The sequence below is a fragment of the Peromyscus maniculatus genome, chromosome 23, assembly GCF_049852395.1.
Source record: "Peromyscus maniculatus bairdii isolate BWxNUB_F1_BW_parent chromosome 23, HU_Pman_BW_mat_3.1, whole genome shotgun sequence".
Lineage (NCBI taxonomy): Eukaryota > Metazoa > Chordata > Mammalia > Rodentia > Cricetidae > Peromyscus > Peromyscus maniculatus.
The window spans coordinates 16,380,188-16,400,911 of record NC_134874.1 but is presented as its reverse complement, the minus strand read 5'-3'; the positions used below and the strand labels follow the sequence as shown (position 1 = coordinate 16,400,911).

The 20,724-nt window shown below is 51.5% G+C and overlaps 1 protein-coding gene across 4 annotated transcripts in view; it reads right to left on the bottom strand.

Moving 5' to 3' along the window:
• Positions 1 to 20,724, bottom strand: part of Dnah10 (dynein axonemal heavy chain 10) — a 129,232-nt gene that overhangs the window by 57,166 nt on the left and 51,342 nt on the right. For all 4 annotated transcript variants that reach the window (XR_013047554.1, XM_076560204.1, XM_076560206.1 and 1 more), the window contains exons 28-40: positions 19,682 to 19,804; positions 18,225 to 18,458; positions 16,789 to 17,012; positions 15,285 to 15,554; positions 15,000 to 15,183; positions 13,587 to 13,721; positions 12,452 to 12,604; positions 11,105 to 11,293; positions 9,244 to 9,390; positions 7,142 to 7,333; positions 6,162 to 6,280; positions 4,275 to 4,433; positions 1,977 to 2,112 (exon numbers count right to left, since the gene is read on the bottom strand). Coding sequence is in view for 3 of the 4 variants with exons in the window: in XM_076560204.1 (XP_076416319.1) it covers positions 1,977 to 2,112; positions 4,275 to 4,433; positions 6,162 to 6,280; positions 7,142 to 7,333; positions 9,244 to 9,390; positions 11,105 to 11,293; positions 12,452 to 12,604; positions 13,587 to 13,721; positions 15,000 to 15,183; positions 15,285 to 15,554; positions 16,789 to 17,012; positions 18,225 to 18,458; positions 19,682 to 19,804 (2,265 nt within the window). In the remaining variant the exon portion in view is untranslated. The remainder of the gene's footprint in view (positions 1 to 1,976; positions 2,113 to 4,274; positions 4,434 to 6,161; positions 6,281 to 7,141; positions 7,334 to 9,243; positions 9,391 to 11,104; positions 11,294 to 12,451; positions 12,605 to 13,586; positions 13,722 to 14,999; positions 15,184 to 15,284; positions 15,555 to 16,788; positions 17,013 to 18,224; positions 18,459 to 19,681; positions 19,805 to 20,724) is intronic.

Sequence of the window (20,724 nt, the reverse complement as noted above, 5' to 3'; positions counted from 1 at the left end):
TTGTCCGTCTTTCCTGCTTCTTCGTCAACATGGCTGACATCAGGTAGCACAAGGCACTGGAAGCAGAGAATTAGCAACACTTCCAAGTGACATGGGTCCATCAGCCAACTGGACAACGGCATTGCGCAAACGCAAATGCACGGATGAGCTCTGCAAACCGGAGAGGAATAACATCACGGTTCATCTGAAGGAAGGGCGAGTCCTAGGGCACAGCTATGAAACAAGCCCTTGGTGGGGCAAACAGAAAACGGGGGAGGGGAGGGGAGGGGAGGGGAGTGGTCTCTAGGAAAACCGGGAGGGCTCGATACTGGACGAGATGGAAAGACGTTCTTAATGAAGGAAAAGGCAAATAAATAGCGCCAGAGAAAGGGAAAGTGACCACAGGCTCCAGACAAAAAAAAATGGTTCCAAAAGACAAAGAAAGGGCCGGGTGGTGGCGGCGGCTATGGCGGCGCACACCTTTAATCCCAGCACTCGGGAGGCAGAGGCAGGCGGATCTTTGAGAGTTCGAGGCCAGCCTGGTCTACAGAGTGAGTTCCAGGAAAGGCGCAAAGCTACACAGAGAACTTTTGTCTTGAAAAACCAAAAAAAAAAAAAAAAAAGAAAAAAGAAAAAAGAAAAAAAGAAAGGAATTCCAGCATACTAGTTGGCCCTGCCGTAAATATTTCTGTACTCAGAACAACGACAACAGTGTGTGCTACTAAACGATTCAGAAACGTCGTGTTCTGAGGAGGGAGGGTGGACAACCAAGACAGCAGATGGATCCCCATCTTTAGAGGACTCAGTAGATACTATGTAAAGTTTTAACTTTTGTTTTCTTTCTGTGAGGTTGGGTCTTGAGTTATAGATGGCCAAGAACTCCTTGTGTGGCCCACGCTGGCCTCAAACTCATGGGAATCCTCCTGCCTCCTGTGAAGCTTCCTAATTGTTGGGATGACAAGCATGTGCCACCATGTTCAGTAATAATGTATAAATTAAAAGCTCACCGGACAGTGGTGGCGCAGGCCTTTAATCCCAACACTTGGGAGGCAGAGCCAGGTGGATCTCTGGGAGTTTGAGGCCACCTGGTCTACAGAGCAAGATCCAGGACAGGCACCAAAACTATACAGACAAATTGCCCTGTCTCAAAAAAGAAAAGAAAAGAAAATTAGAAGCTTGTATTTTTAGTGTTGTTTTGTGTGTGTGTGTGTGTGTGTGTGTGTGTGTGTGTAGGTATGTTCACTAAGTGATTTTAGTGCCTGGGAGGCCAGAAGAGGGGGTAGGATCCTCTGGAGTGCAAGTGATGGGTGTTTGCGATGCCTAATATGGATGCTGGGAACCAAACTCAAGTCCTCTGGAACCGTAGCAAGCACACTTAACCACTGAGCTATCTTCCCAACCTAGTAATGGATAGATTTAGTAAAAGAATAAACAGCAGGTTAAGCATGTTGTTTATAGATCACAGAATGATTCTCAGGAGAAAGAGCTTAAAAAAACAAAACAGCCAGGCAGTGGTGGCTCACGCCTTTAATCCCAGCACTGGGGAGGCAGAGGCAGGCGGATCTCTGTGAGTTTGAGGCCAGCCTGGTCTACAGAGCTAGTTCCAGGAAAGCTGGAGCTACACATGGTGAGAGCCTGTCTCGAAAAACAGGCATGGAAGTTGTCGACTCCAGCTTAAAGAGGGGATGATGGAAGACGATGGGAAACGAAGGTTGGGGCCAGTGAGATGGCTCAGTGAGCAGAGTACTTGCTGGCAAGCCTGGCAAGCCGAGTTCAATGCCTGGGACCCACACACTGGGCAAAAGAACCAACTCCCACAAGCGGACTTCTAACCCACACACAGACCTGAGTGCGCAAACGTAGTTAGATGTCATGTTGAAAATCGAAACATTGAACTCATTGTAAACATCTGTGTTTTCACGATCATCTACCTTAATAAAGACTTAACAAACTAAAAGCAGGGACCCTGTTCAAGTTTGCTTCTCGGCATGACTTGCCTCAAAGAGCAGGGCACAGTGTGCCTGGAGCCGAATGCGCTCCCCGTTGGCCAAGGTCAACAGCTTGTTGTCGTCCATCACGGAGTTCATGTTTTCCACCCACAAGGCATCCACGTCGCCATCAAACAAAATATACCTGCATTGACCAAAGAGAGGTAAGCCACAGACACTAGAACACTCCCAGTGACCCCACTGTCCCTCCTGTTCAATGTCTTCTCCCAGGGCTTCCCAGCCAGCACGCTCCCTCTGTCCTGATGTTTGACCGTGTGGTGCATAAACACTGAGCAGCTCACTAGTGTTTGAGGGTCTGAGAATGTCAGGCACAATCCAGCTAGCTTTGTTGTTGTTGTTGTTGTTTTAAGACAGGGTTTCTCTGTGTAACTTTGGAGCCTGTCCTGGAACTCGCTCTGCAGACCAGGCTGGCCTCGAACTCACAGAGATCCATTCTGGGATTAAAGGTGTGAGCCATCAGCACCTGGCTACCAACTAGTATTCTACAATACTTTTTCTGTCTTTTTGAGACAGGGTTTCTCTGTGTAGCTTTGCGCCTTTCCTGGATCTCGCTCTATAGACCAGAGCTGGCCTCGAACTCACAGAGATCCGCCTGCCTCTGCCTCCCGAGTGCTGGGATTAAAGGCTTTTTTCTTTCTTTCTTTCTCTCTCTCTCTCTCTCTCTCTCTCTCTCTCTCTCTCTCTCTCTCTCTTTCTTTCTTTCATCTATTTATTTATTATGTGCTCTGCCTGCGTGTATGCCTGCAGGCCAGAAGAGGGCACCAGATCTTATTGTAGATGGTTGTGAGCCACCATGTGGTTGCTGGGAATTGAACTCTGGACCTCTGGAAGAGCAGCCAGTGCTCTTAACCACTGAGCCATCTCTCCAGCCCCAGCAATCACCTTCTTTTTCGTCTCATACTATTTGCCTTTATCTCCATTTGTTCTTGTAAATTACAGCGTCCTACATTCCTGCATCGGAACCATCTGCTAGTCCTGAGTAGTTTCACAGTGACAGAAAGTGTCCACCACCCCAAACAACACTTTTGTCTTAAAGCTGAGGTCAAGAATACATTGCAATTTATCACTATTTTTAAAAAAGAAACTTTTTTCTTCTTCTTTTTTTCTTTACTTTTTAAAGATTTTTAACCTTTATTTCATATGGGTGAGTGTTTGTCTGCATGAATATCTGCGCCACCTGTGTATGCAGTGCCTAAGGTGGCCAGAAGAGGGCACCAGAATTATAGATGGTTGAGAGCTGCCATGTGGGTGCTGGGAATGGAACCCTGGTCCTCTGGAAGAGCAGGCAGTGACCTTAACCACTAAGCCATCTTTCCAGCCCAATTTATTTATTTTTAGGCCAGGTCTCATGAGGTAGAGACTGGCTGGCTGAAAACTCTCATGCCTCAGTATCCCAAATGTTAGGTTTACAGATGTGTGCCGCCATACGCTACACTTAGCCAGGAGAGGGGGAGGCCTCAGCTAAAGATCTCAAGACAACATCGTTCTAGATCATCGGATGGTTCCCAATTCCATACCAATTATCTTCATAAGAAAATAGTACAGGGGGCCAGCAGATTCTCAAACTGTTAGATTCATAGTCTCCTCTCTCCTCTCTCTCTCTCTCTCTCTCTCTCTCTCTCTCTCTCTCTCTCTCTCTCTCTCTCTCTCATTCTCCCTCTCCCCCTCCCCCCCTCCTCCCTCTCTTTGATCTGTTACAGATATGATAATCCTTTCCCCTAATACTTCAGCATGTAGCTCCTAAGTGTGTTATCTTCATAACCCCTGGGCTGTTATCAAATTGAGGACGTGCACCATGTGTCCAATTCCATCATGTGACTTAACAGCCCACACTCTATAATTATTTCACCTCTCAACAGGGACTTGCCATCTGTATCCATGGCAGGAAGACTTGACTCAAACAAGTAACAATAGCTGTTCAGTGGGTGTGGGGTTGATGAGAAACGGGGTGTGGCCATCTCCCTACAGATGGCCAATCCACTCCAAAGACGGACACGATGCCTTGTCCAGAAGAGACGGCACTGTGAGTAAGGGGACACGCAGACACCATACATTTCCAGTGCTGAGACAGATACCGCATCCCTGGGACATTCTGAGATGCACAGTCAGAGTCAAGACAGCAGCCAGAAAACTAAAATTGAGACTCCTCCATAATACAGCTGGTCTGGAATATTCCAGAACATCAAGGTCATGAGTTAAAGAAATTCTAAGAAACTGCTCAATATTAAAGGGTACCAAAGAGATCGCTTCTAACCCAGGCTTCTGGCTAACGAGGTAGACACTCACTTCCGTTCCTTCTTGTCGGTCGGCCTGTTGATCTCCCTGAAGATGTTTGACAGCACCCCATCTGTCCAGTCTCGAGTGGTGGGGTCCAGGATGCCGTAGAGCTCAATGACACTTACAGCTTTGGGGTTCAAGATGTACAGCTTCGTCATTAGTCCAAGCCTAAACCAAAAAGGCAGCTTCAGCTATGACTCAGGCCAACAAAGCACTGGAGGCAGACATAGGAGACCCTCGACAGGAAGTACAGATGGGAATCCACTCTAAAGCTGATCTGTGCTTCTATTTTGTAAGGAGCGTCAGAGGCAGGGTCTCATTATGTGGCCCTGGCTAGCCTAGAACTTACTAAGTAGACCAGGCTGGCCTCAAACTGATGGTGATCCTGCCGCCTCTGCCTGCTAGATCACAGGCACGCACCACCACACCTGGCTCTGTGTGCGGCACACTTTGTAAGTCATGTGGACCGGACACGCCCCTCTGTGATGGCAGATCCCCACCACACTGCAACTAATCAACGGAAAACCAAACCTAATACAACCCACGGGTCAGAATTTTAAGACAAATGAATAGTAAATAGTAAACGTGCAATATTATACACATGTGTGTATGGATTTGTGTCCTGGCTGTGAGAATTGTCAGCAGTGGACTACAGAATGGAAGAGAATGACCAAGGCTATGAGTTCCAGTCTTCAGCCTGCCACTGTCCCCGGCCCCTTATATGGGACAGGGAGAAAAAAGAAAGTGGTACCACCCAATGCCAGATATTATTACTTTAGTGTGTGTGTGTGTGTGTGTGTGTGTGCGTGTGTGTGTGTGTGTGTGATGTATGTGCATGCACCATATGCACATGTATGTGTGGACACAGGCCAGAGGATGACACGAGGTGTTTGTCCTACTCCATCACTCTTTACCTTATTTCTTTGAGGCAGGGTCTCTCACCGCACCCGGAGCTAGGCTAGTAGCCACAAGCCCCAGCGACCCTCCCATCTCCATTCCCACGACAGCACTGGGGTTCCATGGACCACAGCCATGCCTGCCTTTTACGTGGGCACTGGGGATTTGAACTCAAGCCCTCGTGAGTGTGCAGCAAGTGCTCTTTAACTATGAGGCGGTCCCCCAGACCCAGTCCTGAGATTTTCTGTGCAATCTAGAAATGCCAGAGCCACGCAGGTCACATGGCTCTATTTGGAGTTTGCCTGGAATATTGGTATTCATCCAGGTCTGTCGAGAACCCCGGCAGTCTGTAAGACTGTCCCACCACAGCGAGTCATTAGGATATTCTAGGGGCTTTGTTTAACTCTAATAATTTATGTAATTATTATAGTTCATTTCTTTATTGGGGATCAGAGGACAATTTGTGGGAATTGGCTTTCTCCATCCACCATGTGGGTTCTGGGGTTCAAACTCACGTTGTCAGGCTTGGCTGAAAGCATCTTTACAGGCTCTGCGCCATCTCATTGGCCCTTCCACATCATTTAAGAACTAGTTGGGAACAAACCTAAGCTAAGACCGAGCTCTCATAATTAATAAAAAGCCTCCGTGTCGTTATTTGGGAGCTGGCGGTCTAAAGAAAGACCCATTGCAAGTGCCAGCATTAGTGGCCCTCTGCTTTCTGGTCATCCCAGATATGAGGAGTCTCAGCGCTCTGCTCCTGTCCCCCTGCCTCCAGGAATGCCACAGTTCCCGGCCACGATGGATTTCAGCCTCTCAAACTCTGAACCAAAATAAATCCTCTGTCCCCATCATCTGCTTTTTGTGGGTATTTGATCACATCAATCAGAAAACAACTCGTGACTGAGACAGACACACACGGCCCATGAGATGAAAGCTCTCACCAAACACTTCCTAAGAGGCTGCCCTGACAAATGCCCCCAACCCCAGCAGGACACTCACTTTGTCTGGGCCTGACACAGAGCATTGATGACCACAGACTTGCCCCCTCCTGTGGGCCCTACCACCATTGTGGTGTGGCGGGTCAGCATGGTCTCGAACATTTGGACCACTTTATCCACCTGTGGGACAGACACAGGCAGTTGCGTTAAACATATCTTCTGGAAAAAAAAATAACAGTTTAGCAAGATGTAATTCAGGGCTGGTGAGCTGGCTTAGCCAGCAGAGGTGTTTGCCATCAGGCTTGACCACCTGAGCATGGGATAGGAGAGAACCAACTCCTATGTAGCTGAGGCTGGCCCTGAGCAACTGATCTTCCTGTCTCTGCCTCCTGAGTGCTGGAGGTGTGTGCCACTGTGCTAAATACTATTGTATTTCATGACGATGATGACGATGACGAGGCCACATGTATCTGTCCGTCAGCTGACAGGAACTGTGGTTTCCACATTTGGGCCACTGTGAATATCCGACCATGTGAGCTCATGAGTGTGTTCCTGAGCAGACATGTTCTCACCGCTCTTGGGCGCCTGCAGCGGGATCACCAGGCTCTAGGATGCCTCTGGGTGTAGCTTGCCGAAGAGCTGGCGGACTGCTTGCCAGTGCAGTGTGTTATTTTACATTCCTGACAGGAGTGTGTGTGTGTGTGTGTGTGTGTGTGTGTGTGTTTTCAATGGCGGGGGGGGGGGGGGGGGGAGCAATTGTCTTCCTCAACTGAGCTCCATTTTACTTTTTGAGATGGCTTCCCTGAACTTGGGGTTCACTGATGAGGCTAGACTGTCTGGTCAGCAAGTTTCATGCTCTGCCCTACCAGAGCTGGTTTGCCGTGCCGCAGAGCCCAGATTTTTACACCGATTCTAGGCAACTGAACTCAAGTCTGCCTGCTTGCGAGGCAAGCACTCTGCCGACTGCTCCATGAGCCTGGGGCCGGCCCGTGTTACCTAGTGAGTTCCAGGCCCGTGTGAGTTCCAAAGCACCCTGCTCACCTGGACCGGCAGAAGCACGTAGCCATTCTCCTCCAGCACCTGCTCCACTGCATCGTTGAAATCCGGGTAGCGCACACGGGGGCAGTCCAGCCCAGGAAACAGGTCCGAGATGAGGCCCAGGAAGAGGGGGACGTCCTCAAACACAAACTTGGGCAGGTTCATGTCCCGCAGTGCCCGCATCAGGACCACATCCTGGAGGGGCCAGAGGATGAGAGATTGCCAGAGAACCCAGCAAGCCCCTGGACACCCTCCTGCCCAGCACAGAGTGGAATGTTCTTATAAAATTTAATGCGTCTAGTCACAAATTTTGTACATCCGTAATGAGGGCTGGCAGGACGGCTCATCAGATGAAAGGTACCACATTTGATGACATGTGCTTAATCCCTAGGACCTACACGTTGGAAAGAGACAACTCCCTCCCACAAATTAGTCTCTGACTCCACACGCACATGGCGCAGACATGCATGCACACACACACTAAATAAACAAATGTAAAAAACATAATATATGCCGGGCGTTGTGGGGCATGTCTTTAGTCCCAGCACTTGTGAGGCAGAGGCAGGTGGATCTACGTGAGTTCTCTAGTCTACAGAGCAAACCAGGGCTATACAAAGAAACCATGTCTCAACTCCCAAAACAATATATAACAAAACATATTCTATGTCATAGATTTATACATATTATATGCTATAGATTTATACATTCTATGTTATAGATTTATATATTTTAAAGAAAATTGGGGGCTGTAATAGGGATTGAACCTAGGCAAATGCCTACTACTTAGGTGAGGTGCATCCCCAGTTAAAATTTTAAAAAATTTAGAACTCTGGCCAGGTGTGGTAGCACACACCTTTAATCTCAGCACTCAGGAATAGAGGCAATGGATTTCTGTGAAGTGGGTGTAAGACTGGTCTTTGCAGAAAATTCAAGGTTAGCCACAGCTGCATAAGGAGAACCTGTCTTGAAATTTTTTTAAATTCAGTATGATTTAATATAGATACAAAATATTATAAATAAAGTATAAGCCAGTTTCATAGAATATTTTTATGAAAATGAAATATGAAAGTTTATATAAAATACCAAAGATATACCTGGAATTTGCATTTCACTTTTTCCAAAGTTTGATAGAAAATAAAAATCCATAATGAAACCTATAAAAATTGAATGTAAAGCTGGGCGGTGGTGGCGCACGCCTTTAATCCCAGCACTCAGGAGACAGAGGCAGACAGATCTCTGAGTTCAAGGGCAGCCTGGTCTACAGAGTGAGTTCCAGGACAGCCAAGGCTACACAGAGAAATCTTGTCTTGAAAAAAAAAATGGTATATAAAATGTCCATGTTTTATATCAAAACAAAAATTAAATATCCAACATGTACATTATCACTGGTGGAAAACTGTGTAAGAATGTCACCCTCAGAATGCCAGCGATGGCTCTGACCGTGGAGTAAATACCACATCAAAGCAATGTGACTGTTTCTCTCACTTTCACCGCGAAGAGGAAGTAAGTGTGGGGGGGGGGGGCGGGGGCGCAGATCTGACCAGGGCCCATGTGTGCACCTGTGAGATATCTCACTGAATCCCATTCAGATGTATGATCAGTGGGCAGAGCAATGGCTCAGTGGTTAAGAGCACTGACTGTTCTATCAGAGGACCCAGGTTCAGTTCCCAGCACCCACATGGCAGCTCACAACCGTCTGTGACTCCAGGGCCTCCAAGAGGGCCAGACGTGCATGTGGTACACAGACATACATGTAGACGTAACACCCACACGCATAAGATAAATAAATTTAAATTTAAAAACTATACCATCAGTACTTGCTAACTGAAGAGGAACTCCCATTCCCACTTCAACAGAAGGCTATTCGCACCCCTCTGCCTCCCCACCACCCTAAGATGATGGACTGACAGTCGCTCCTGAAGCGCCCTGAATATTGGTACTGCCACAGGGGCTCTGAACTTGATCTTAAGGGAACAAGTCTCCGTAGACAGCATCACTGGAGGCCAAAGCAAAGCCAGACAGCCAACGGAGGGACAGCTAAGACCCAAGCTTCCGGGTGCCCCGTGTCCGGAACCACACCCCACCACGGGCGCCGAGCGGCCTACCTCCTGCAGGTCTGCGGAGCCTCGCTTCAGCTCGCCGGCCATGACCAGCACAGACTTCAGGGCCCGGAGTCCAAAGTCATAATGATGCTGCTTGGACAGCTGCTCCCGGGCCAGCTTATACAGAACCGTCATCTTCTTGGCCAGAGTCTTTGACAGACAACGGCGCGGGAACAAAAAATGTAAGAGAGTAAGTGACAGAAAGCCGCAGGGTATCACTGCAAACACAAAGGGACAGGCGTGTCTCGGGGACACCGAGCTACAGATCTGCAGAGCTGGTCTTCAGCATTTGAAAAACACCAGAGTGTGGTTTCTTTCCTAATGATGGCACCATGGGAGACTTATTCAAAGAACACCCATGCTAGCTAGCCAGGAGGGGGTGACACACGGGAGGTGTGTTCAGACAGGAGGATCAGGCAGTTCAGGGTCATCCTCAGCTACATAGAGAGTTTGAGGCTAGCCTGGACTACATGAGACCCTGTCTGGAACTCACAAACGTGTTTCCCAAAGTCGGACAGCTGCTGTACAAAGCTGGGATTGTAACTGCTTTCAGTGATGGCAGATCCCAGCAAGCGGTCACAGTCCACTCACACAGATGCTCCCAGCTTACTGTGACCTCATCGTATCACACGGGTGCTCCCCCAACCCCACCCCACCCCACCCCCCGCCCAGCCACTGTTCCTTTTGTTGGTTTGTTTGGTACTGAGGGATGAACCCAAGACCACTGAGCTATGTCCCTAGCCCTTTACTTCATTTTATTTTGAGATTTGAGTTTGGCTTTGAGTTTATAGTCTTCCCACCTCAGTCTCCTAAGAGGCATGGATTAGAGATCAAGATGAGCCACCGTGCCCAGTCTGTTCCACTTTCTGATGACAACTTAGACTCCTGGGCCACATCAGTCAAGCCCACTGGTCCCCAAGCCTTGCATGGGAATTGGTATGAAAACAGACACAAGACCTCATCCTGAAAACCCAGCGTCCTGGCAGCTTGGGGTGGCATGGAGAGAGTGCAATGGGAACCCTGAAGAGCATCCAGTGCAGGGCTAGAGAGATGGCTCAGTGGCCAGAAGCACATATTGCTTTTGTAGAGGGCTCAACCCAGCACTCATGTTGGATGGCTCACAGCCAGCTGTTTACTACAGTTCCAGGGAATCAGATGCCCTCTTCTGGCCTCTGTGAGAACTGCACCCATATGCATATACACACACTCATTATTGCAAAATTTAAAAAAAAATTTTTTTTAAAGAACATGCATTGCAGAAAATGTTGGGGAATGGCTTGGTGGTAGAGAACATGCCTCAGTTGCATGAGGTGCTGGGTTCCATCTTCAGCATCACACAAAAAAAGAAAAAGTGTGTGTGTGTGTGTGTGTGTGTGTGTGTGTGTGTGTGTGTGTGTGTGTGTGTGTTACATGCAAGCATGCAGGTGAATGTCCCCATGGGTGCACGTGCATATACAGCCAGAGGAAGACTTAGGTGTCTCCCTCTATCATCTGTCGCTGTGTGTCTTGACACAGGATCTCACTGAACCACAAGCTCACTATTTTGACTAGGCTGGCTGACCAGGGAGCTATTGGGATCCACTGTTTCCTCTTTCCCATGCTGGGGTTACAGGCATGTGCAGCCATGCCCAGCTGTTTACGTGGGTGCTGGGGATTCAAACTCAGGTCCCCTTGACTGCTGAGCAAGCCCTTTTACCCGGTGAGCCTTATACTTTGAGAGAAGATCTCTTCCCTGAACCTGGAGGTGATGGGTGAAGCTGGCTGGTCAGCAAGCGCCAGGGATCTGCCAGTTTCCACCTCCCCAGTATGTCAATTGCAGATGTGCACCACCATATCTGGCTTTTATGTGGTTCTGAGGACTCACCTTGGCCCCCAGGAAGCCCTCGGAGAAGAGCATGATCTCACAGATCTGCTGCAGGTCGGGTACAATGACGACCACAGGCCTGAACAGCGCCTTCACAGACTCGGGCAGCTCTGTGCGGCCCGCATAGCCGGGGTTCATGGTGATAAAGATGCCCATCCGAGAGTCGAGGGAGATCTCCTGCCCTTCAAACTGGGTGACAGGAGAGGAAAAGGGGGGTGATATAGCCACCAGTTCACCCAGGGAGAGGAATCTGGGGGCACAGGGACATCCCCAAGGGGGATGGTGATGTGGGTAATATGGGCTCTTTGGATTGGCACAGAACCAAGACATCTCTGGGAAGCCAGGTGTGGTATCCGGTCAGGTGTGGTGTCCGGTGGTCAGGTGTGGTGTCCGGTCAGGTGTAATGTCCGGTCAGGTGTGATGTCCGGTCAGGTGTGGTGTCCGGTCAGGTGTGGTGTCCGGTCAGGTGTGGTGTCCGGTCAGGTGTGGTGTCTGGTCAGGTGTGGTGTCCACTGGTCAGGTGTGATGTCCGGTCAGGTGTGGTGTCTGGTGGTCAGGTGTGGTGTCCGGTCAGGTGTAGTGTCTGGTGGTCAGGTGTGGTGTCCGGTCAGGTGTGGTGTCTGGTGGTCAGGTGTGGTGTCCAGTCAGGTGTGGTGTCCAGTCAGGTGTGATGTCCGGTGAGGTGTGGTGTCCGGTCAGGTGTGATGTCCGGTCAGGTGTGATGGTCAGGTGTGATGTCCGGTGAGGTGTGGTGTCCAGTCAGGTGTGGTGTCTGGTCAGGTGTGGTCAAATGTGATATCTGGCCAGGTTTAATGTCTGTCCGGGCACAGTATCTGGTGAGGTGTGGAGTCTGGTGAAATGTCATGTCTAGCCAGCTTTGGTCAGGTTTGGTGTCTGGCCAGGTGTGGTAGACAATCCTCATTGTCAAGTACAGTGTCTTTGGAATCACTTAGGTATACCTCTGGGTGCTTCCGTGAGAATTAACAGATGGAGGGAGACCTACCCTGAATGTGAGGGGTACCACGAGGTAAGGGGTCTGGATAAAATTAAAGGGGGGGGGTGCATGAGGAGAGAAAGCTAGGCCACACAGACATGCCCCTCTCTCTGCTTTGGGGCCGCAGTGATGGGAGCTACCCTGGCCTGTTCTCCCCACCACGAGGGACCACGCCTTCTGAAACCAACGATCCGAAACCACTGCTCCCCTTATACTGTCGGGGGTCCGGTCACAGCGGCACAAGCGTAACTAACGCAGCGGGTCTGAAAACGGCCCCCACCCAAGATGCCACGGGCGTGGCAGCTAGTGTCCATCCTGGGACGGGATGCGGGTGCCTCCCCGGCTCCCCTAACCTGGAACGTGGTCAGCTGGTGGATCAGCGCGTTCCGGATGGTCTGGATCTGAGACGAGATGACAGAGAGCACGGAGGCGTCGATCCGGTTGAACTCATCGAAGCAGCCCCAGGCGCCGCACTGGGCAAGGCCAGAGAAGATCTTCCCGACAGCCTAAGGATGCCGTCAGAACCGTCAGGGCCCGTTCCCCCTGGAAATGGGGGGCTTGCCCCTTCTAAATCAACCAACTTGCTGAGCGGCTGGGTGGAGAGCGGGCCAGGCACAGCACTCACAGAATTTTCTGGCAATATTCCGAGGCCCTTGGTAGGCCAGCTCCCACTCGGGGCTGGACAATCAAGATTGTGTGTTTGCCCCCATGGTACTGAACTAGGTAGGCCCTCTGGATAAGGGAGACAGCTGTTCAGCTTGAACTGTATAGGGGGCTCCCCAGGCAGTGGGACCGGGACCTGTCCCTAGTGCATGAGCCGGCTTTTTGGAGCCTGGTGCCTATGGTGAGATGCTTTGTGCAGCCTTGGTGCAGGGAGGAGGGGCCTGGACCTGCCTCAACTGAATGCACCAGGCAGGCTCTCTCTGCTGACTCCCCATTGGAGACCTTGCCTTGGAAGAGGTGGGAACGGGGGGGTGGGTTGGGGGGGTGAAGGCTGGGGGGTGGGAGGAGGGAGGACAGGGGGAATCTGTGGTTGGTATGTAAAATGAATAGAAAAATCTCTTAATAAAAATAAATAAATAAATAAATAAACAAACAAATAAATAAAAAGACTGTGTATTTGTATAAACTCCAGATGGCCAGCTGCTAAAACGCTGGAAGATCTAGCCACAGTGGGTCCACAGTCCCAAGTGTCCTTGCTGAACCAAAGCTGAACGTGGCACCCTCTAGAACTGGGTGTACAGGATTGGAGTTAGCCGCTGTCCTCACCCCTCCCTATTGGCCCTCACTCATTCATGCTCTCTCCCTGCTCCCAGCAGCCTTTGAGTTCAGGACTCTTGTCCCATGGCTGAGCCAAAGGTGTCCTGCGACATCTTCCCAGGTGCCACTCGTCATTTCAGAAGACAGGTGACGCACTTCCCAACCATGTCCACACCAGACGCCCTCTGTGGAGGAATCGGGGACTGGAAGTGACGGGTGAGGCCTTACTTTGTAATCCATGCCTTCGCCACAGTTGGTGACCACGCACAGCAGGCCCAGGGCCTTGGCGAGGTCCTTGGTGGTCTCTGTCTTGCCGGTTCCCGCTGGGCCAGCCGGGGCACCTCCCAGATACATGGACAGTGCCTGTGAGCAGCCAAATGCAAAACATACTTGATGTTCGAGTTCGGAGAAAGGGGACCCCTGCCAGGTTCACCTCTGGGACACGTGCACGGACATGGCGACACTCGACTCCATGTGTCAGCCTGGCTGTGCCGGGAGCTTCGAGATGTGTCTGTGAGAGTATCTCAGAGCCTGGCACTTGATGGTGTGCCAAGTTAGGCAGATGGTCGTCCCAGGGTAGGCAATACCATCAAGCCCCCCACCCCAAGAACTGGATGAGACTGAAGGAAGGGAACAAACTGTCTCCTCTTGAGCTCCGATAGCAGCCTTGAACTCGGACACTCCTCAGAGATTCAGACCCAAATGAGAGTGGGTAGCTCAGGTCCTCAGCCCCATCTCTCCCGCTGGCCAGCCATCGGCTAAGACACTGACTTGCCCCTGTGATCACAGTCACAAAATGCTTCGGTCTCTCATTGATCCCTTTGGACCCCTCACTCAAGCTATACATTCATGTTTTGAAACAGGGCTTCACGTAGCCCAGGTTGGCCAAAAACTTGCCATGTAGCTGGGGATGGCTTTGAACTCTTGAACCTCCTGCCTCCACCTCTGAGCACTAGGATCATAAGCATGGCCATGATGCACGGCTTACATGCCCACTTTTTCTTTTTAGGAAAACAAAGTGCTCCCTGGCTCCCGGTCCAGTGGGGTGCCATGGGCTTCACGCGTCCATTCTCTTGTGTACCCCCCGGGTACAGCCAGGTGATGTAGAGATCAGTGCAGGAGTTGAGCCTGCACCTGGCACGGATCTGAGTCTCAGCTGTGAGCCGAGCGAAGGGGCCCATCACAGGTGGGCGCTTCATGCAGACTTTGGTGCAGCCCAACGGCTGAGCACTTGCTTAGCATGTACGAGACCCTAGGTTCTATTCCTAGTCACGCAAGCAAAAGAATCTGCCCCGTGACGGACAGGTAACACGCCGGCCCCATCCTGAGGGGAGGCATGGCCTCCTCCCTCGCTCGCTCGCCTTCTAATACAGTTTAGTCTTATACACCTTACACATTGCTGCAGTTTTCTATCCTCCTCTGACTCCACCCCGACCACAGAGGGACCACTGTGCAGGGGTCTAAGCTACAGGGTGGAACCGGCATCCCGGGGAAGATGCGCACAGGCTTTTCCACCCCAGGAGTGACAATCAGACTCCAAATGGAAGAATGGAAGATGTTTCCTAGAGCTCAGGGCCAAGACTCCATCTAGGTCAACCAAAGAGCTATGTCTGGGAGGTGGGGGTGGGAGGGGCATGTCACCTGCGTGAGCGTCAGGTAGATGCGGTCCGTAAGAGGTGTGATGACCAGCCTCCCGTTCAGGCCCATGTACTCATAGCCGTAGCCGAAGGTCCCCGTGCACTGGCGGATGTTGAGCTCATCCGGCTCGCGGTCCCAGTAAAAGCGCAGCTGGCTCTCCCACTCAAACTCCCGGGCCTCGAGGATGCTGGGGAGGAAGGGGAGGAGAAGGAGGGGGTCAGAGCTGGTCTGACCTTCCACAGAAGGACGGGACGGTAAAGCATCCCAGGACCCCGGGGAGGTAACCACCTGCCCCGGATGAAGGAATCCACGATGTCCCGGGCGTGGACATCGATGATGAGGACGGTGTTGTATTTCTTCCTGTCATTTTTGGTCAGCTCCATGGTGATCCGCGTGACCAGGTCATCAATCTGCCCGTGCATCTTCTTGCCGTAGTTCTTCATGGCCTGCTTGTCCCCTTTCTTGACTTTGTTGAAGACGTCCTCCACTTCCCACGTCCACCACACCTGGCTGGCGGCCAGCACCACCATGCCTTGGTACAGGAGCATCCAGTCTACCCTACAGGGGGAAGCTCGCCTGTTAGAGTCTTGGCGGAGACTGGGCCCAGCTAGAGGCTGGACTGGAAGTCGTCTGCACTTTCCAGGAGCTTGTGTGTCTGCCCTGGAACAGGAGGTGTGAAGGCCGGGAAAGCACCAGGGCTGGCCCATGAAATCCCAGACAGTGGTCCCCTCCCTCAACCTCATAGGCTCCTGACTACATAGCAACAATGCCCATCATAGGGCCCGGGGCGTGGCTCAGCCGTAGAGTCCTGACGGAGAATCCACCACCAAGGGGCTGGAGGTGTAGCTACGTAGTAAGGCACCTGCCTGCTGGGATCCTGTTTCTCTCACAAAGTGACAGAAACTGGCCGGGCAGTGGTGGCGCACACCCTTAATCCCAGCACGCAGGAGGCAGAGCCAGGCGGATCTCTGTGAGTTCGAGGCCAGCCTGGTCTACAGAGCGAGATCCAGGACAGGCACTAAAACCACACAAAGAAACCCTGTCTCAAAAACATAAAAAAAAAAAAAAAACTGGGTTGGGGATTTAGCTCAGTAGTAGAGCACTTGCCTAGCAAGCACAAAGCCCTGGGTTCGATCCTCAGCTCCAAAAAAAAAAAAAAAAAAATTCCCAAAGTGACAGAAATCTACAAAGGGTCCTAGCAGGGCTGCCCCTGACCGCTAAGGGCCACCTTCACAGTGAGGCCTGCTCAGAAGTCCAAAAGGCTAGGGTCAGCACAGCTCCTGGCACAGGCCCCCAGTGTCTGGTGCCCAGGTATGGAGTGGGCACTGAGAGTTTGTATCCAATCACTCATTCCTGCTGGGAATGGAACCCTCAGCCTCATGCATGCAAAACAAACATTCTACCACTGGAGGATTCTAGGCAGGGGCTCTCCCACTGAGCCACACCCCAGCCCCTCACTGGGGGATTCTAGGCAGGGGCTCTCCCACTGAGCCACACCCCAGCCCCTCACTGGGGGATTCTAGGCAGGGGCTCTACCACTGAGCCACACTCCCGGCCCAAGTTGAATTAGTAACAAACTCCCACAAGCTCCGTACCTGGTGCCTTGCTCACCTAGGAAGTACTACCCAGAACCATCCCTTGAAACAGCTTTCGTCAGCAGGGTTGCCATGGTGAGGAAAGCCACACTGCCATGACAACCTGCCTGCCTTTCCCTCCTACATCACCTCCTGCACCGAGCGAGCCGCAGGACGGAAGCCGCCTACCCTCACACACCCTCACACGTCCACATCACCTGCTTCTGTCCTCACAGTATCTGAAGATGGCCTCCTTGGTGATGAGTCTGTTGGTCCTTCTCATTTCGTTCAGCACGGCCGTCATCCAGTCTTCCACGCGGCCCTCGGCCCGGATGATCTTCCGGAAGTTCATGACCTCTCCCTCGGCCGAGATCATGGCCGACACCAGCTTCTCCCCGCTATCCCCGTCATGGAAGCGCAGCATGGCTATGTTGTCGTACATCTGCAAGATGGCAGGAGGCGCGGGTTGGGATGCTCATAGGACGGCCGCTTTCCTACCAGGGTTGCCCCAGACAGACCTCCGTGCACCGGTGTCGAGTTTATCCGTCGGGACGGACAGACTACTTCGTTCGCACGGCGCAAACCAAAGATGGGTTTTCAGAGGCGTCGCGGAGAGCTAAGTGTAAACATGGGGGCAACTGTGGTCCGGACACATGCGCGGCGGAGTGAGGAGCTGAACCTGGGGTGGAACTGAGGGCCTAGAGACGTGAGGTGCGGCCAGGTAACTCAGGTTCACTTGTTCTGCTCCCCGAAGCCTGAATGGAAACATCTTTAAAAGGTGAGGCTGGAGACCGGCGGTGGTGGCGCACGCCTTTAATCCCAGCACTCGGGAGGCAGAGCCAGGCGGATCTCTGTGAGTTCGAGGCCAGCCTGGGCTACCAAGTGAGTTCCAGGAAAGGCGCAAAACTGTACAGAGAAACCCTGTCTCAAAAAACCAAAATAAATAAATAAATAAATAAATAAATAAATAAAAGGTGAGGCTGGGAACAAGCCGCAGCTGACAGGGCCCACAGTCACTGTCACACACGCTGGCAGTGGCATCTGCGGCTGTAACGGAGCAAAAGAAAATTCCAGAACCTGAGTCCTTTGCCCCCCCACCATGGAATAGCACCGATGCTGTAGATCAGGAAGGGAGGAGGGGGGAGTGGCCAGCTGTAAAGAGGAAAAGGGGGGGGCTCCCAAGAGAGGCAGGCGGGGAGGTGGGGAGGGCAGTTCCGGCATCCATTCTCTACAGCGGCCTGTTTGGAAATGGGGAATTAGCCGGGCACAGGGGGCAACCGGGAGGCTGAGGCAGGAAGATAGCCAGTACAGGCTAGCCTGGGCTAAATACCTCTGAAAAGAAGAACGGGGAGGACGAGGGGAGGGAGGAGAAAGGGAGAAGGAAAGAGCCTACCCCTTGAGAAGGGAAACATTTCATTTATAGATAGATAGATAGATAGATAGATAGATAGATAGATAGATAGATAGATAGATAAAAGAATGTTTTAGCTGAACTTGGCTGCTGGCCCTGACACTAAGCCCTGACCCTTGATCATAAGCTCTGACATGAGTCATGTGCCCTGACCTTGACTATTTGCCCTGACCTGCCCCCTGGGCCCCGACTCTCACCACGGGCCCTGACCTGCCCCCTGGGCCCTGGCCCTGAAGCCCTCACCTTGATCATGTGCTCCTGCACACACAGAGGGTCGCTGTTGCCCAAGATGCTGAGCAGCTCATCGTCGGAGATGAAGAAGAACCTGGGGAAGGCGTTCCTCTTGGAGTCCAGGTAGTCGTTCAGGCTCTTCTGGCACTTCTCCAGACCCTCGCTGATGCCCTGCAGGTCATTGAGGCGGTTCGGGGCCTCACAGCATCGCTTGATCACCGGGTCTTTCAAAGTCTCCCCCATGATCTGCAGAAGGTCAGGAAGACGGCAGAGTGTCACCCAAGGTGGCAGAAATGCCGTCCCCACAGTCCCCAGAAGGCACAGGTCAGGACACAAAAGGCACAGCAGGCCGGCAGGCAGGCAGGCAGGCAGGCAGGCCACAGCCTCAGGCAGTGCATCCTGGCAGCAGCTGATTCTTATTTCTGCTCTGTCTCTGGTCTTCCCATTAAGAGGCCAACTGCTCAAGGAGGGATTGTGTGTGTGGTCATGAAGTACCCCACCCCGCTGCAACAGTGGTGCATACAGCAGGTGCTCAACCAATGCCTAAGAAAGGAGGGGAGCGGGGCCTGGTGGCACAAGCCTTTAATCCCAGAACACAGGAGGCAGAGGCAGGCGGATCTCTGTGAGTTCGAGGCCAGCCTGGTCTACAGAGCGAGATCCAGGACAGCCAGTGCTACACAGAAAAACCCTGTCTCAGAAAACCAAAGAAAGGAAGGAAGGAAGGAAGAGAGAGAGGGAGGGAGGGAGGGAGGGAGGGAGGGAAGGAAGGAAGGAAGGAAGGAAGGGAGACAGCAACTTAATTGTAACCCATTTCATACACACGGGATATTCACTATGATGGTTCTTTTTTGCCAAAAGGAAGGGGTAGGGGTAGGAGGGAGAATAAAAAGAAATTGTCCAATAGTAGAGGAACAGGCAAAAACCTTAGCTGTTTATTGACTGGCAGGCATCGAAGAAGGCTGGCAAGATGGCTCAGCCTGCAAAGGCTTACCACCCAGCCTGAGGAGCTGAGTTCAATCCCCAGGCCCCACACGGTGGAACTGGAGAGAACTGACTCCCACACATTGTCTTCTCACTTCACACATGGCCTGTGGCATGTGTGGTGTGGGTGGGAGGCGGATGTGGGTGAGCGTGCACACACACACACACACACACACACACTAAATTTAATTTTAAAAATGTAAAGAAATATGTCAGTGATATGAACTGAAAAGAGAAGGTTATTTTGGTAGAAGTGGTCCTGTTGCAGCCTGCCTGTGGATTTACCTATATGTTTATGTAGGATAAAAATTCTAAAGAGACACATGGTCAACTGTTATGTAGATCAATAAGCAGAAAGTTTTGCTAAGTAAAACCATAGATAATGACCAAGAGCTTCAGAAGCTGCCCCGTGCAGGGACCGGTCCACACAGACGTAACAGCATCTGGTGATCCTGTACACACTGTCCACTCCCACACTGGTCCCTTACCCTCTTAAATATCCGGTCGATGTTGTCAAACTTCTTGGCCTCCTCTGGCAGCTGGGACCGTATGTCCCCACCGATGAAGATGCTCTCCAGGTACATCCACTTCCTCTGAACTAGCATCCAGATCTGAAAATGCACCATGTCACTGTCACAGGGTGACAAGGTACCCCGGAGACACAGGCCAAATCCCCCCCTAACCCACAACTCATCCAAGTCAGCTCAGTCAATGCAAGGATTGTCGGGCCAAGTAACACCGTGTGTAGAGACATGGCCGCCACCCTCCCTGCCCCAAGTGCCCACCTCCTGAATATTCACTTTTGCTTTCTGGAGTTTTGGTTAACTGTGGTCAGCAGGAGTCCAAAAATAGTAGTTCAGCAGCTACGCAGAGAGAGAGCGCGTGTTCACGCAGCCCTGAGACGCTGCTGTCTCAAGTGCTCTATGCGTTAATAGTCACTGTGGCCGGCCTCTAGGCAGACTGGATTTGTAAATAGACTTTGCCACAGGTGCATATGTGTACTGGGAAACAGTTACACAAAGTTCGGTACTATCTGGGTTCTGGGCATTGTCAGGACCTCTCAGGACAGATCCCTGGAGAGTTGGGAGTTACCATGCAGGAATGCAGCATTTTAGAGGTGCAGAATTTGGAGGCCTGTGACCCACAGTGATCAATGCAGAAGCCCGTGTTCACAAGAAGCTACACGCCACCTACTCAGCCATTCTGCTTCCAGATATGAACCCCAAAGAAGAGACAACAGAGACTCAGACTCAGCGTATTCAGGAATTCTCCTGGTGGTGTTTCTGTAACACCCAGGAGGTAGGAGCAACGCAGATAGCCATCAGGTGATGACCGGGTTCATCAGGTGATGATACCAAAGGTGGTATCGCCATAAACAGAGTATTATTTAACCACGAAAAGGAGAGAAGCAAGGACAGATACTACCGTGTGGACGAGCCTTGGGTGTGATTTCACACACACGAAACATACGGAGTAGACTGATTTAGGGAAATAGAAAGCTGATGTGTGGTTACCGGGGAAGTGGGAGCTG